Here is a 14950-nt window from a genome sequence, read left to right on the forward strand (position 1 = left end):
CTCGGGAGCCTCTTGGAGGGAGAGGGCCTTTTACTGTCCCTTGGCCATCGCGGGAGGGACCCCTGCGCTGAAAGCCGGCTCCAACCACTCAGCCTGCCTTGCCAGAACCGGGCGCCAGCTCATCACCAGCATGCCGAGCGGTGGCCTCGCTGCCAGGGATCCGCTGCGGCGGCCATGACCCTGGCGAGGCGATCTGGAAGAGAGCGGGAGGGAGGCAGGAATGAGCTCAAGGACCCAGCACCGCGTGACCCAGACACCCCAGCTCTGGGAGGCAGCAGACCTTCGCTCGGCCGCTGCTGCTGCTGCTGCTGCTAATCTCCCCGTCTCAAGGACTGCGAGGCAGAGAGGGAGCGAGCAAAGACTTCTGGCAGGACCCCAAGGGAGGCAAGCGCTGGCTGTCAATCTTCCCGGCCCGGAGGGCTTTTGGCACCGGGGAGCCAGGCCTTCCCAGCAAGGGGGCAGGGAGGACTCGGGAGAAGCACCCCAGGGGCTGCCCCCGGGGCCAAAGCACACAGCCTGAGCCGCCAAGAGCAGCCTCCGAGTGCCGAGGGCGCAGTGGGGGGTGGCGCCAGGAGACGCATCTGCTGGTGCCAACTGCCCAGCCCAGGAAAAGCAGCATTTGGGGGTTTTAGTTGAAAGGAGAGGCAAGTAGGAGCAGATGCGATGGAAGTTCAGAACATGACGCCTGGCCTGGAGGGAGGGAGGGAGAGGAGAGAAAAGCTCTTCTTCCTCTCTCGTAACACCAGAACTTGCAGACGGGTAAAAGAAAGGCTTTATTCTCACAGCACATAGTTAGACAGTGGAACTCCTTCCCACAGGAGGCTGGGGCGCCCACCAACTTGAATGGCTTTAAAAGAGGGATGGACAAATTCATGGAGGAGGCGAGGGCTGTTGATAGCCCAGTAGACCTGAAGGAGCATCTCCACCCCCATCGTTCGGCCTGGACACTGAGGTCCAGCTCCGAGGGCCTTCTGGCGGTTCCCTCCCTGCGACAAGTGAGGTTTCAGGGAACCAGGCAGAGGGCCTTCTCAGTGGTGGCACTCGCCCTGTGGAACGCCCTCCCATCAGGTGTCAAGGAAATAAACAACTATCTGACTTTTAGAAGGCATCTGAAGGCAGCCCTGTTTAGGGAAGCTTTCAATGTTTGACCTTTTATCATATTTTAATATTCTGTTGGCAGCCGCTCAGGATGGCTTGGGAAACCCAGCCAGGTGGGTGGGGTATAAAATTATTATTATTATTATTATTATTATTATTATTATTATTATTATTATTACTACTACTACTACTACTACTACTACTACTACTACTATCCAGGATGGCTCTGCTCTGTCTCCATAGTCAGAGGCAGCGATGCTCCTGAATCCCAGGAGGGGGAGGGGGCTCCTGTGTTTGAATCCTGCTTGTCGGGTTCCCCAAATGGGCATCTAGTCGGCCACTGTGAGAACAGGATGCTGGCCTAGATGGGCCATTGGCCGGATCCAGCTGGCTTCTCTTATGTTAGGCTCACATTTGCAAGGCAAAACGCTTCCTGAGGGTTGGGGTCAGCTGCACAGAATGTCCTCTCATCCGCATGGAAAGAGAGTCGAGCAACCCAGGAGATCTCGCAAGAGCTCTGAGAAGGCACGGGACAGAAAACGGGCCTGATCCAGCCCTGCTTGCTCTCAGCTTGCAGGCCGAGGGGGCAGCCAGGCCTCCCACCAGAGGCCGTGGAAGGGAACCATCTATGCCCAGGTTAGGGGGGGAGGAAGGCCATTCTAGGATAAAGGGGGTGTCCCTGTTGAGGGGGCCTGGGAAGAGTTCACAGAATCATAGCACTGCAGAGTCGGAAGGGACCCTCAAGGCTCATCCAGTCCAGCCCCTTGCAATGCAGGAACTGCAGCTCCAGAATCCCTGACTGGTGGCCCCCCAGCCTCTGTTTGCAAACCTCCTACGGAGAGTCCACAGAGTGAAGCCCCCATAAAGCCAGGAGGAGGAAGGCGGTCTTGAGATCCCAGAATGTGGGGGGGGGGGGGCTCAGCAGGATGGAGCCAGTTGTGAAATTGCAGCCTGAAATAGCTCCTGGTAGCCTGAGCAGAAATGGGGAGAGGGAGCCCCACAGACCTCAGTCCAATGCGGGGGGGGGGGAGGATCATTTGTGGGGGTCCCACATGCAGGATGCACTGCTGGAAATCTGAGCTCCGGCCCCCAAAGCTGGACCTGCAAGGGCAGCCTGGTGGGAATGAGGGTCAGCGTGGAGCGGAGGGGGGCACTGCCAGGCTGCCCTCTTTGGAACACCCCCCCCCCCAAAGAAGAGAAGTGAGGCTCCTCTGTGTGGCTTGGAAGCCTTCCCTGGAACAGAGCGAGAAAGAGTAAGACAGACTCGCATTTCAACCAGACTCACATTTCAGCCTCTGTTACTCTCCCAATTTGCACATTCTCATCTAGGCATGACCAATATTTGCAAAGTATTTTGAGAAGGCCAAGAGCTGTCCCACACGGCAACGCCAAGCCTGTGATTTTACAATAAAAAAGATTCACGTGAAGAGAAAGAGTGAGAAAGGAGACATTTTAGCATAGAAACAAATTCTGGGTAAACCGAGGCACCGGGTGCATTGCAAGACCTTACGCACAGCCATCGAGCAGCTCAGGTTTAGCAAAGCAAGCAGCAGGGGCAGTTATCTTGCAAAGTGCTTTGCTTCCACCAAGCAAGCTCTGGGCTTGGAAGAAAGTGCTCCTTAATCATCAGCCAGGCGAGAGATTAGGCATCTAAGCAGGAGGGAGGCAGGGAGATTAGCCTCTACAACTGGCAAACTTGGAGGAGTCAGCGCAAGTTCAAAGGAGAGGTGGGGGGGTGCAGGGAGGGGGGGAAGCTGCTGAGCAACACAGCCGGGAGGGCAATGGTCCTGCAGGGCACTGAGCCACAGAACCAGGAGTGTTGAATGCATAGTTCCTGGGATTACGGCCCACCGTGGCTTGCTAGGGCTTGTCTGATCCTAGCAGGGAAAAAGCCGAACTGCCGGTCTGAGGGTCAGGATAGGGGCCCAGGAGAAGGGGGGCGGGTTGCGAGGATCCAGGAGGGGACTTTCTCTAAAGTGCAGAAGGAACTGGCAGGATGGGGGGGACCTGCTTCCTATTTTGTTTGCAAGAGTATCGGCATTTGAGGCCTTGCAGCATAAGAAGCAAAGAAGCGTCTGGCTGCAGCTGGATCAGGCCAAAGTGCCCCCCCCACCATCCTGTCCTGTCACAGCAGCCACACAAATGCTCCAATGGGGGGCCCCCCTGCAAGCGCAACCCAGGCCCTCCCTCCTCTCTACAGCTGTGGCAAGCTGCTCAAGGCCCTCTGAGTTCAGGGGTCTCCACGGCTGACGGGGGGGGGGCAGGAATAAGGAGGGGTGGCATGTGTGGCCAGCTGCCCCCTTGCCTCAGGACTCCCCTGTCTTTCACATGCCTCCCCGCCCTCAATCCATAAGTCCACCCACCCGGGCAAACTGGCCCACCCCCCATTCCAGGGCTGAAGAACTGCTTCTCCCCAGAGATGTGACTGGCAGCCCAGCCCAGTTCTCCTGCACCCCAGAGATAAGCCAGAGGGGTGGGGTGGGGGGTCTGTGGGGGAGGGAAGGTGGGCTCCCCAGGCTGCCCCCTGCCATCTGTGGGCCCCCTCTACGTTTTCCTGACCTTCACCCAAGGACAGCATCAGAGGAGCTGCGTTTGAGCCTCAGAGCCACAACCATCCAAATGGGGGGGGGGGGGAGAGGGAGACTCATGACCTCACAGGCTGAGTGGGGATTTTCCATAGCCCAGGACACTGGCCCCAATCCCCGTTGCAACTTGCAGACCTCCAGCTGAGAAAGAGACTCTCCCTGGGGGATGAGCCACATGCCCCTCACCCAAGGGTGCTCTGTGCTGGCAGCCAAGCCAGCCTCCCCTCCTCCTGCCCACTGGGGGTCCGCTAGGAACAGGCTGGCTTCCTCCAGAAGGCTCTCCCGGCTCCAATGAGTCACCCAGAGCTTTGCTGTCGCAAAGAAAGAATATTAAAGCGGCAAGGGCACCCAGAGGACATCCAGCCCACCCCCCTGCTGAGTGGAAACCAGCTACAGCCTCACTCACAGGGGGCCATTTCCACCCCTCCAGGGAATCCCTCTGCCTCACCCCCTCCAGCAAAAGTGGCCCCCTCCCCACCCCACAGCCAGCCCCACTGGCAAACAGATCACACTGTTAAGGGAAAGCTCCTGATATCCTGTGTCTGAATCACACACAAGGGATGTGGGGTCTTTGTGGGGAAAGAAGAGCCCCCTTTGACTCTCCTTCCCTGGAGGCTTTTCAGCAGAGCTTGGGCAGCTGCCTGCCAGGGATTCTGGAGCTGCGATTCGTGCCTTGCAGGGGGGCTGGACTAGATGACCCCTGGGGGTCCCTGCCCAAATCTATAGCTCTAGGATTCTAGGAGTGGGTCACGCATCCAGCGGCTAGAGGTGCACTCCCCCCCCAGCCCCACTCTTTGGGGCAGGCAGGCAAGGAGGGGCCTCCACCTCCACCCAGGGCCGGATTTAGGTTTGATGTGGCCCTCAGCTCCTGAAGGTAATGGGGCCCTTTCTATGTCCGGCTGTCCTTTGTCCACAACAAATTGTCCCTGTTTTGTGTGTTGAATATATGCTATACGGTAATTTATGGACCTAAGAGGTATTTAAAGCTATTTGCACATAACAAAATATGTATTTTATCCAAGTAATTGTTGAACTGAAATGCAATTAAAAAGTCTATTAATAGTGAATTTGGGGGGGGGGGGCAAGAGAGTATAGCTTGTTTAGCTTATAAGTAAATCGGGCACTGCCTGCACCCCTCTGAAGGGGAATGGGACCAAGCCAGAATGGTTCTAAGCAAGGGCACCCCCGGCACAGCAGGCACCCCCGCCTGCGCCCAGACCCCAGCGGGTGGCAACGGGGGGCCTCCCTTCTTGCCGGGCCGGCCCGAGAGCCCGCGTGGGGCGGGGAGTGCGCGGCTCCACTGCTCCTCTCTCTCTCTCTCTCTCTGAGCCAGGAAACTCGCAGGGCTGTCGTGTCGGGGCCGCCGAGCTTCTTCCCTTCTAGATCTGTTCCATGGGAGGGAGGGAGCCGCGTCCCTGGCTGGCGACCCGGGAGCGCGGCTGCTGCACGCACCTGTTGAGCGCCCGCTCCAGGCACGCGGCCCCCGAGAGGGGCAGGGAGAGAGAACACGCGTCCCGCCGCCGGCCCGGTCCCCACGTGCGGGGCGAGCGCGCACCTACCTCCAGCCGGGCGTCCGCCGGGGGGGGGGGGGATGGCGCTTCCTGGGCCGCCTGGCGCGCTCTCCGCCCGCCCGGCCAGCCCGCCGACAGCGACCTTTGCTCCGTCCGGCCCCCACGTGCCGCCGCCGCCGCCGCCGCCGCCAGGTCCCTCCTCCTCCTCCTGCTCCTGCTCTCCGCCGCCGCCGCGGCCGCCGGGGTGCGCGCTGCACGGCGCTGAGCTGCGCTGCGCGGCGGAGCTGACATTGCCAAGCAAGGACAGGCGCCGCCTCCCTCCGCCCGGCGCCCGAGGATGACGCCGGGGAAGAAGGAGCCCTTCGCCCAGAGACTCGGTCCGGCCCCGGGGAGCGGCGGGAGGGCGCGCGGGTGGCCCGCCATCGTGTCCCCAAACGGGACGGCCACTCTAAGGTAGACTGCCTCTGTCCCGGGAGGCTCCGTCCCCTCAGAAACTACCCAAGGGGACCCACCCGGCCCAGGCTGCCCTAAGCAGGAAGAGAGCGCCTCCCCTTGTGCTCGGCCATTCTAAGGCAGACTGGCCCTGGCCCTGGAGGCTCCATTCCGGACTCCTCGGGTTCAAATAATCCGCTCTCCTCCGGCGAGGCCAGTCGCCACCTTTCGCCCCGGGAAGGAGGAGCCCGGCTGGGGACCCGTCGGGCGCTTTAGACTACGACTCCCGTCATCCCCCGACCATAGGAGTCGCCGCTGGGGCTGATGGGAGTTGGAGTCCGAAAGAAGAAAATCGGCCGGCGGGAAACGGATCCTCCACTGCGAAGCCTACCTCGCGGGGGTGTTGTGTGAGGGGCGAAGCGCTGAGGAAAGGAGGCCCGTGCATGTTTTTTTTTTTTATAGGAGGAGGTCGGGATGAAAAATAAATTGAGGGCACCAAGGGTCATCTAGTGACCAACTGAGTTTGTTCTTGGTATGAGCTTTCGTGTGCATGCACGAATCTGAAGTCTGAAGTTTTGTGTGCATGCACGAATCTGAATTCTTTGTATCTGAAGAAGTGTGCATGCACACGAAAGCTCTATAAAACTGTTATATTCCCTATTGAAGCTATCCAAGGCTGTATACCTATCGTACTTTTAAAGCACACACACGCCAAGAATTCTGGGAGTTGTAGCTTACCTCAAACGAGCTATAACTCCCAGCACCCTCAACAAACTACAGCTTCCTGGGTGCTACTGTTTCTAGGTGCTTTAAATGTATGGTGTGCACTCAGCCTGTCTAGACTCTACTTTCTTGAGCTTTTTGTCAATTTTTTTTTTTTTGGGGGGGGGGAGTGGGGAAGATTCCCTCACTCCAGTTTCCTTCCAAATATTAGAATGCATATTTTTTCCTTAATTTTAGAACAGTTTCCTCCAGTGATTGCTGCTGTGGGGTTTGTGTTTCAGCATTAATATTGCACTGACCGCTCTGTAGACATGGGTGTTTGAACAAGCTGGGCTCTCCCTTTCTTGGGTAAAGGTTGACAACTCAGGGAAACGGGGGCGGGGGGCGGCGGCGGCGGGATCTTTGCACCACAGCGCCAGAAATGCTTAAGACGGCCCTGTTGCTATCTGAAGAAGTGTGCATGCACACGACAGCTCATACCAAGAACAAACTTAGTTGGTCTCTAAGGTGCTACTGGAAGGGATTTTTTTATTTTGTTTAATTCTGTGTATGAAGCAAGAAAGTGAGGAAGAATTGAAGAACCTTTTAATGAGGGTGAAAGAAGAGAGCGCAAAATATGGTCTGAAGCTCAACATCAAAAAAACTAAGATCCTGGCCACTAGTCCCATCACCTCCTGGCAAATAGAAGGGGAAGAAATGGAGGCAGTGAGAGATTTCACTTTCTTGGGTTCCATGATCACTGCAGATGGTGACAGCAGTCACGAGATTAGAAGACGCCTGCTTCTTGGGAGAAAAGCAATGACAAACCTAGACAGCATCTTAAAAAGCAAAGACATCACCTTGCCGACAAAAGTCCGTATAGTTAAAGCTATGGTTTTCCCAGTAGTAATGTACGGAAGTGAGAGCTGGACCATAAAGAAGGCTGATCGCCGTAGAATTGATGCTTTTGAATTATGGTGCTGGAGGAGACTCTTGAGAGTCCCGTGGACTGCAAGAAGATCAAACCTATCCATTCTCAAAGAAATCAGCCCTGAGTACTCACTAGAAGGACAGATCCTGAAGTTGAGGCTCCAGTACTTTGGCCACCTCATGAGAAGAGAAGAATCCCTAGAAAAGACCCTGATGTTGGGAAAGATGGAGGGCACAAGGAGAAGGGGACGACAGAGGATGAGATGGTTGGACAGTGTTCTTGAAGCTACTAACATGAGTTTGGCCAAACTGCGAGAGGCAGTGAAGGATAGGCGTGCCTGGCGTACTCTGGTCCATGGGGTCACGAAGAGTCGGACACGACTGAACGACTGAACAACAACATGAAGCAAGGGGGCCAGCTGAGTCCCACAGCCTCCTTCCAAGAGAGTTCTGGAGCGTGCGTCCATCCGAGTTGTAGGCAGGCAGGCAGGCAAAAGACACAGCCGTTCCCCCCTTGCTTGTACATGATTCTGTATTTGGAGGATGGCCCCATGGCAAGCTGAAGGGAGCAGCAAAGATGAAGGAGGAGTCCCCTGGAATGCAAGAGTCTCAGGAAGGACCTCCTCTTTCACAGAAGGAAAATTAGCCAGCCTGGGTCTCCCCAAGTGACCACAGGAGCCTCTTCACAATGGGGGGGGGCGAGTTCATAGGATCCTACAGGGGGAAGGGACCCCCAAGGGCAACGCAGGAATCGCAACTGAAGTTCTTACGCGACCAGCCAAACTGCTGAACTATGCCAAAATGGCAAAACTAACAGGAATCGAGAGGATAAGATTTAATAAAAAGAATGGGAGAAATTTATAATTTATTTAGGAGACCATTGTAATGAAATTAATACTTTAGCTGGACTCTTAAGACTCATTTGCAATGTAATGAAAGTATGGATGATTTGAAAATTGAAATTTGGAGAACGGAAGCGCTTCAGTTGGAAAACAGCCTTTACCAAAGGTGTCGTGGGCTTTGAAGACACTCGAACTCAGAACGCAAGGGGGAAACGTGCCAAGAGGAAGGCACGCTTGGCAAACCCTCACCGGGATCAACTCCCGCCCGGAAACCAATGTCCCCACTGTGGAAGGACGTGTGGGTCCAGAATTGGCCTCCACAGTCACTTAAGGATTCACTGTTACAACTGTGTTTATGGAGGAGAATTTTACTCAGCTACGAGGGATCGCCAAAGAAGAAGAAACATTTTAAGAAGGAACCATGTATGGGACAGGGGGAAGTTAAGCGATTCAGAGAATCTCAAGAGACGGTTATATAAGTGTTGGATTGTAAATTTGTATTGATAAAAACTAATTTCAAAATAAAAACAAAGTTCTTATGCAACCTTTGGGCAATCCTGCTTAAATGCCTGGAATGAACCTGAGGGGGCCGTGAGCAGCTCACAGGCTGCTACCTCTGTACAGTATTTCCAACTCGTCCTCAACACATAATAATTTATTATTTGTACCCTGCCCATCTGGCTGAGTTTCCCCAGCCACTCTGGGCGGCTCCCAATCGAATGTTAAAAACAATACAGTATTAAATATTAAAAACTTCCCTAAACAGGGCTGCCTTCAGATGTCTTTTAAAAATAGGATAGCTGCTTAGATAGAAGCAAAAGTGTGAAGTTCCTTAATTTCAGCAGTTGCGGGTGGGCATGTCAACACACAGGTGCCCTGGCTCCAACTTGACTCTTGCTGGGGGGCAACGGACAAACCTTTCCCAGGAAATAGCCCCCTGCGGGTTTTCTGGGAGAGAGTTCCACACACCGGGTTCAGAGGGCAGCAGCTGCAGCGTGGCTTCTGAGATGCAGGTTCTGCCCCTTGTGAGAATCCCAAGACACCAGAGCGGCCTTGGTGGAGAAGGGAGGAACTCAGGGGCACCCAGGGGTGCTGTTGGCGCCTCTTCCTCTGGGACCCTCTGGCCAGCAGCCCCAAGGCAGAGGGAGCAATGCGACAGCCCCTGAGCCCGGGGGGGGGGGGTTGGTTCCACCACAAGGACCATTCCTCTCCGTGTTCCAGTTCCATACTTTATTACAAACTTGTGGCACAAGCCAAAGGGTGTCTGTCCAGCCGCCAGCCAGGAGGAGGAGAGGGAAGAGAGGCCTCTAGGAGACCTTGGCCTTCCGCCTCTGGGTGACCCACAGAAGGAGGGAGAGGGCGATGGTGACAGCTCCCAAGGTCCCATAGAACAGCAGGTAGGGGAAGGTGCCCTGGGGAAAAAAGGTCAGTTAGGAAAACTTTTCTCCTCTTGGGTCAGCCCCCAACACCCGAGCCAGAGTCTGCCAGGCGCCTCTGGGGAAGGCCGGGAGGGGGCAGAGGGTCTGCCTTCTTGCAGAATAAGAGAATTATACACTTGTTGAGTTGGAAGCGTCCCTGAGGATCATCTAGTGCAACCTCTACGATGCAGGAATCTTTTTGCCCATTGTGGGGCTCGAACCTGCGATCCTGAGCCGCCAACCCAGCTGCAGGGCTGGGGCAGGGCTCCCGCAGTTGGGCCAGGGGGGGGGGCGTGCCCCTGCATTCCTGGCCTCCGCTGTCTCCCAGCCCCCAGGCTTTCCCGGGGCACGAAAAAAGCTGCTCTGCTCCCCCGACCCCCTCTTTGCACCCCTCCTCTCAAACACAAAGCCCCCCACCCTGTGGGGCCAGCTCACCTGGCGCAGGCACTTGTAGCCGTAGTGGGGGCTGATGCAGAGGCACTGGGGCAAGCCGGGCCCGTCCGGGGCACACAAGGAGTCCTTTGGGCACAGGTGGCCTGGAGGAGCAAGAGGACAAAGGCATCAGAGACTGTGGCATCAGGCCAGTGGCCCAACGAGTCCAGCATCTCGTTCTACCCCGAAGAACCTCGGAATCCAGATAGACTGCCTCTGGAACTGGAGGTTGTAGAAGAACAGAAGAAAAGCCTGCTGGATCAGGCTAGTGGCAAATCTAGTCTAGCACTGGCCGACCAGATGGCTCTTATGGGAAACCTGCAAGCGGGATGCGGTCAGCCTCCTTTCAGGCTACCAGGACCACGCCATGATGTCTCGGAGGTGGAGGCAATGAGAGCACCCCCCAGGGAGCCCCCCAGGTCCTTGCAGGGCTCCCCCGTTTCAGCGAGGTCTGAGCAGAGCATCCCACACAAGGCCACAGGTCTGGTGCCCTCCCCTCCTGCAGCCCTTGGCAGGAACACAAAAGAGCTGCAGTGGCCCTTTCGAGGAGACACTTGGTTGCCCTGAGCAACTGGGCCACGTGGCACGAGGGATTCTGGGATGCCCCTGGACTCTGAACTGTTTTCCTGCCCTCCCCTGAGCTCTCTCAGCGTTGCTTGGGCAGCTGGCCTGATCTGAACACCAGACAGACACAGCACCAGTCCCAGATCCGGGGGGGGGGGGTCGCTCTCGGCCCACAGGGCAATTTTGGAACCCCTGAATGGTTCAGAACCCCCCCTCCACCATCGTGTATTGTCCACCCTGAAGAAGGGAGAGCCCTGTCAGGGAAGACTCAGTGGCGGCAGCACTCCAATGCACATTGTGTGGCATTCACGCTCTCCCGATACAAAAGGGGTGGGGGGTGGGAGGAGGGTGTCCCTTGGGTGCCCCTTTGTGCTCAGCACGGCTCCAGTTCCTACACACAGCATCATCCTGCAACTCTTTCACTGCGGCCGATATAGGAAGGACTTTGAGGGCTTCCCAAAGCGATGCTTCCTGCCCCCCACAGCTGCCCTGACACCCCCCTTCCACACGAGGCTGCTCCTCCAGCCCCTGCCCACCCCCTCCATACCAAGCCCCCCTGAGCCGTTGCAGGGGTTCCTCTGGCCGTGACAGATGCGGCTGCTCCCTCGGATGGTGACGTTGTCCCAGCCTTCGTTGCCTCCAGGGCAGTCCAGCGTCAGGGGCAGAGCTCTGCGGACCAAGGGGGATTTTGAATCTCACCAAGTCCAGGACTGGTTTCCCCCCAACTGTCCCAACAGCAGGACTTGGAAGCCACGTCCCAGGGGCAGCAAGGGGCCACAGGAGCCACAAAAAGCTTCCAGCCCAGCTCTCCCCCCACCCCCAACTCACAGAGTCTGCAGCTGGGTGAAGCCCCGCAAGGCGTCTTCAGGGAGAGGCTCCAGGGGGTTGTCAGTCAGGTCGCTGCGTTGAGAAGGAGGAAGCACAGTCAGGCCCTGCGCTCTGGCACGGAAACACAGGAAACGGCCTTACGCAGAGTCAGGCCCGCTGACAGGGGCTCTCCAGGGCAATGGTTCTCATACTTTTTTCTCTGGGCCACAGAATAATTTTTTATTTGCTTTGGCTGCACCAACTTTTTAATTGGCAAGAAATACCTTGGGAAACGAAAAGAAACTGCTCCTATCAGCTTGATTCATAGCATAGCGCCACACCCTTTGAGAGCCTCTGCTCCAGGGTTTGGGGGCATGAAAGCTTTTACCAGCGCTACTCGCATCTGCCCTCCCCTGAGGTTGAACCCGAGGCCTTCTGCATGCACGGCACCTGCTATGCCACAGGGCTGGGGCCCCTCTGCACCCCCATCCACCACTTTGCCTCCTGCCAAGGTCTGCTAACCATTTTTGGTGTGGCACATCACACGGGCGTCCTTGCCCCCTCTGGGACTGGGCTACCAAAACCCAAGGGCAAGTGTATCATGTTGAGGCATTGCTTCTACCTGTAGCCTGAAACGGAGCCCAGGAGAACAATCCAGAAGGGAGTGCTTGATTACAAACCGCAGGCACCTTTCCTCATACTTCTCTGTACAATGGGGCACCAAGACTGTGACTCAACCCTATTCCAGGGCAGCCTGGCACTACGCGTGAGTAAGCAAATACAAAGGCAAGCAGAGACCAGGACTCTGTCACTCCATCTTCCTCTGAGAAGGCGGGGGGCAGGGAAGGACAGGCGACTTCAGGTTAGGACCCACCAGCTGAATCCGTCCCACCAATCCAGCCTGAACAAAGGAGCCTAAAGAGGGCCTGGAATGCCAGAGTTCCACGGGCACCTGGCTGCCACTGTGAGAACAGCATGCAGGACTGGATGGGCCCCTTTGGCCTGATCCAGCAGCCAGGCTCCTCTTAGGTTTTTATGGACTCACATGACCAAAGCCGTGCTGGCCTCCTGGAAGCTGGAACACAGCTGGTGCAGCGAGCAGTTCCCCAGGTCCAGCCTAGAGGACAAAGAGAGAGGAGCAACGGCATCAGTTAACAGGAGTCCCCAGTCCCTGCCCTCCAACAGCTTTGGAGGGGGCACTATTGAATGTTGGGGGTGAAGGGTTGGTTTCTCACAGCAGCAATAATATGGGGCTCATCCCAAACCTCAGCTGCAGAGCCTCACACTTCCGTTGGGCCTTTGAAACAGCCACCAACTAGGCAGCATCAGGTCACAATCTGTTCCAGGCTTCCAAGCATAGAATTGTAGGGTTGGAGGGGAACCCAAGGGTCATCTAGTCCAACCAACTACAATGCAGTCTCCCTCCAGATGTTCATCAGGCCCAGCACCATGCAGTCACGCTGGCAGGGGCTAGTGGGGGTTCTAGTCCCACAAATCTGGAGCGCATCAGCAGTGCCGGATTAGCAAATAGCCAGAGTAGACATCGGTCTATGGGCCCCACGGCAACGGATCAAAATATTGATTTCATTCTGAAATAATTTTTAATTTGGAAGAGAAACTCCTGTTAACTCAGAAGCCTACATCATTGCAGATTCTGACTGCCTAGGGGCCTAGGGGTTAATCGGGCACTGCACATCAGGCTGGGGAGGGATGCAGGTCGGGGGCCACTTGAGAGCATCATCTCTTCCCCAAGGGTCCACGAGGGACTTTCTGCAATGCATCCAAGTCCAAGCGGTGATGTGGGATGAACATTTTCCTCCCCCCACCCCAGACAAGATGGCCAATTGTCAAGGGATGATGGGAGTTGTAGTCCAGCAACATCTGGGAGGCACAACATCTGCTACACTTGCCACTGTGAATGCATTCACATTGGGCGACTGGAGCAGCTACCATCCTGCCCCACATCTAAGCTCAGAGTGACAGGTAATATTTTCCAGGTGACTATCCCTTGGGAGCACACATGACAGGCAGTGGTGCTGCGAGTGGGACCTGAGAGACCAGCTTTCGATTCCCCACTTAGCCGTGAAGCTCCTTGGATGAACCTTGGACCTGTCTCTCAGTCTAACCCTACCTCACAGGGTTGTTGTGAGGATAAAATGGGGAGGGGAGAACCATGCGGATCGCCTTGAGCTCCTTGGAGGAAAAGGTGGGATATAAATAAAATAAATATTTATGCATTCCGTTCTTCAGGCATTTACTTATTAAATGTATATACTGCCCTTCACTCAAGGATAAAGCTACCATTTGCAAAGCTAAGCAAGGTCTGGTGTAGGTTCAGATTGGATCGGGTCTGCATGTTGACACTGCTGCATTGCAGAGGCTTGGACTAGATGACCTTTGGGAGTCCCTTCCAGCTCTACAATTCTACGATTCTAAAACACGGCATAAAAGCACCAGATACAAATGTGAATCATAGATCCCAGAATGGTAGAGTTGGAAGGGACGCCAAGGGTCATCCGGTCCAAATTCCTGCGAGGTAGGAATCTCAAGCAAAGCATCCAGGACAGATGGCCACCCGACATAAAATAAAATAACACATTAACAGAAAGCAACGCCCCTCCCGGCATGCTGACATCAGGGTCGGGGACAGAGGTCAGCGTCTTCACCCCTCCCTCCGTTAAAAGCTGAAGAATGTCAGGGAGGGAAGGGTCCCGTTCTCTAAGATGGCCGGGCGGGATTCCTCCGGCTGCAGCACCCGGGCTCCCTCCCGGGCCGGACTCACCCCACCACGGCGGCGGCCTCGCTCCCCGGCGCCCCTCCCGAGAAGCAGCAGCGGTCCCGGAGGTAGGCGCCCGGCCGGGAGGCGCACTGGGCGGCCACCGCGGAGCCGTTCCGCACGGACCCCGGGCAGCAGCCGCTGCACACCTCCGGCAGCCCCGCGCCGCCTCCCGCCGCCTGCGCTCCGGCTCCGGCGACCAGGCAGAAGCCCAGGAAGGGCAGGACGATCAGCCGCCCCGGGAAGCGGCCGCTGGGCGCAGCCATGATGCGGCACGTGACCCCGCCCCGGGAGGGATCACGTGAACGGCCGAGGCCCCGCCCTTCGATGCGCAGTCTCCCTTGGCCCGGCTAAGGAACGTGCGAAGGGGCGGGCGGGCTCTGTGCTGCTTTAACCGAGGAGGAGGAGGAGGGTCGTGTTGCTGGATCGGGACAGCCCAGGCCGGCCTCGTGTTCTCGCGGGGGCCAAAAGTCCCTAAGAAACTCGGAATCCAGGTAGACTGCCTCTGCACTTGGAAGCTCCACGAGGGCATAAGAAAGAGCCTTCAGCTGGCTGGATCAGGCCAAAGGGGGAACCATCTTAGTCCAGCGTCCTGGCCAACCTGTGGGAAACCTGCAAGCAGGATCCGAGCACAAGAGCAACTCCCCCCCCCCCCGTGGCTTGGGCGGGGTATAAATAATAAATTATTATTATTGAGTCTTGCTACAATTCTTATAGAGCAGAGCCATCCGTCATGATTTCCCCCCAGTCCTCATTTAAAGTCATCCAGGTTGGTGGCTCTCGCTGCCTCTTGTGGGAGGGAGTTCCACAGGTTAACTCTGCGTTGCCTGAAGGCGGCTTTGCTTCCCTCCGA

General features: G+C 56.4%; 2 protein-coding genes across 2 annotated transcripts; both read right to left on the reverse strand.

Annotated features, from left to right (window-relative positions):
- Nucleotides 1-2: 2 nt before the first annotated feature.
- Nucleotides 3-5617, reverse strand: LOC117044690. Its single transcript, XM_033145500.1, has 4 exons — nucleotides 5413-5617; nucleotides 3870-4055; nucleotides 2384-2492; nucleotides 3-193 (listed from the first exon to the last, which is right to left on the reverse strand). Exons 1-4 carry the CDS (start codon nucleotides 5615-5617, stop codon nucleotides 31-33), a joined length of 663 nt encoding a protein of 220 aa, XP_033001391.1. The 3' UTR covers nucleotides 3-30.
- Nucleotides 5618-9276: 3659 nt separating this feature from the next.
- Nucleotides 9277-14365, reverse strand: ATRAID (all-trans retinoic acid induced differentiation factor). The gene is made up of 6 exons (XM_033145280.1): nucleotides 14104-14365; nucleotides 12367-12438; nucleotides 11343-11414; nucleotides 11062-11183; nucleotides 9954-10054; nucleotides 9277-9512 (listed from the first exon to the last, which is right to left on the reverse strand). The coding sequence occupies exons 1-6, from the start codon at nucleotides 14361-14363 to the stop codon at nucleotides 9408-9410; spliced, it is 732 nt and encodes a 243-aa protein (XP_033001171.1). The 5' UTR covers nucleotides 14364-14365; the 3' UTR covers nucleotides 9277-9407.
- Nucleotides 14366-14950: the final 585 nt, after the last annotated feature.

Source organism: Lacerta agilis, chromosome 3 (assembly GCF_009819535.1).
Source record: "Lacerta agilis isolate rLacAgi1 chromosome 3, rLacAgi1.pri, whole genome shotgun sequence".
NCBI classification, from domain to species: domain Eukaryota; kingdom Metazoa; phylum Chordata; class Lepidosauria; order Squamata; family Lacertidae; genus Lacerta; species Lacerta agilis.

Coding starts and splice junctions, on each gene's coding strand:
- ATRAID (XM_033145280.1), bottom strand. CDS start 14,363: ATGGCTGCGCCCAGCGGCCGCTTCCCGGGGCGGCTGATCGTCCTGCCC. Junction 12,439..14,103: donor GAGGCCGCCGCCGTGGTGGG/GTGAGTCCGGCC, acceptor TTTGTCCTCTAG/GCTGGACCTGGGGAACTGCT. Junction 11,184..11,342: donor TTCACCCAGCTGCAGACTCT/GTGAGTTGGGGG, acceptor CTTGGTCCGCAG/AGCTCTGCCCCTGACGCTGG.
- LOC117044690 (XM_033145500.1), bottom strand. CDS start 5,617: ATGGCGGGCCACCCGCGCGCCCTCCCGCCGCTCCCCGGGGCCGGACCG. Junction 4,056..5,412: donor GGCCGCGGCGGCGGCGGAGA/GCAGGAGCAGGA, acceptor TCCACTCAGCAG/GGGGGTGGGCTGGATGTCCT. Junction 194..2,383: donor AGAGTAACAGAGGCTGAAAT/GTGAGTCTGGTT, acceptor GCTCTCTTCCAG/ATCGCCTCGCCAGGGTCATG.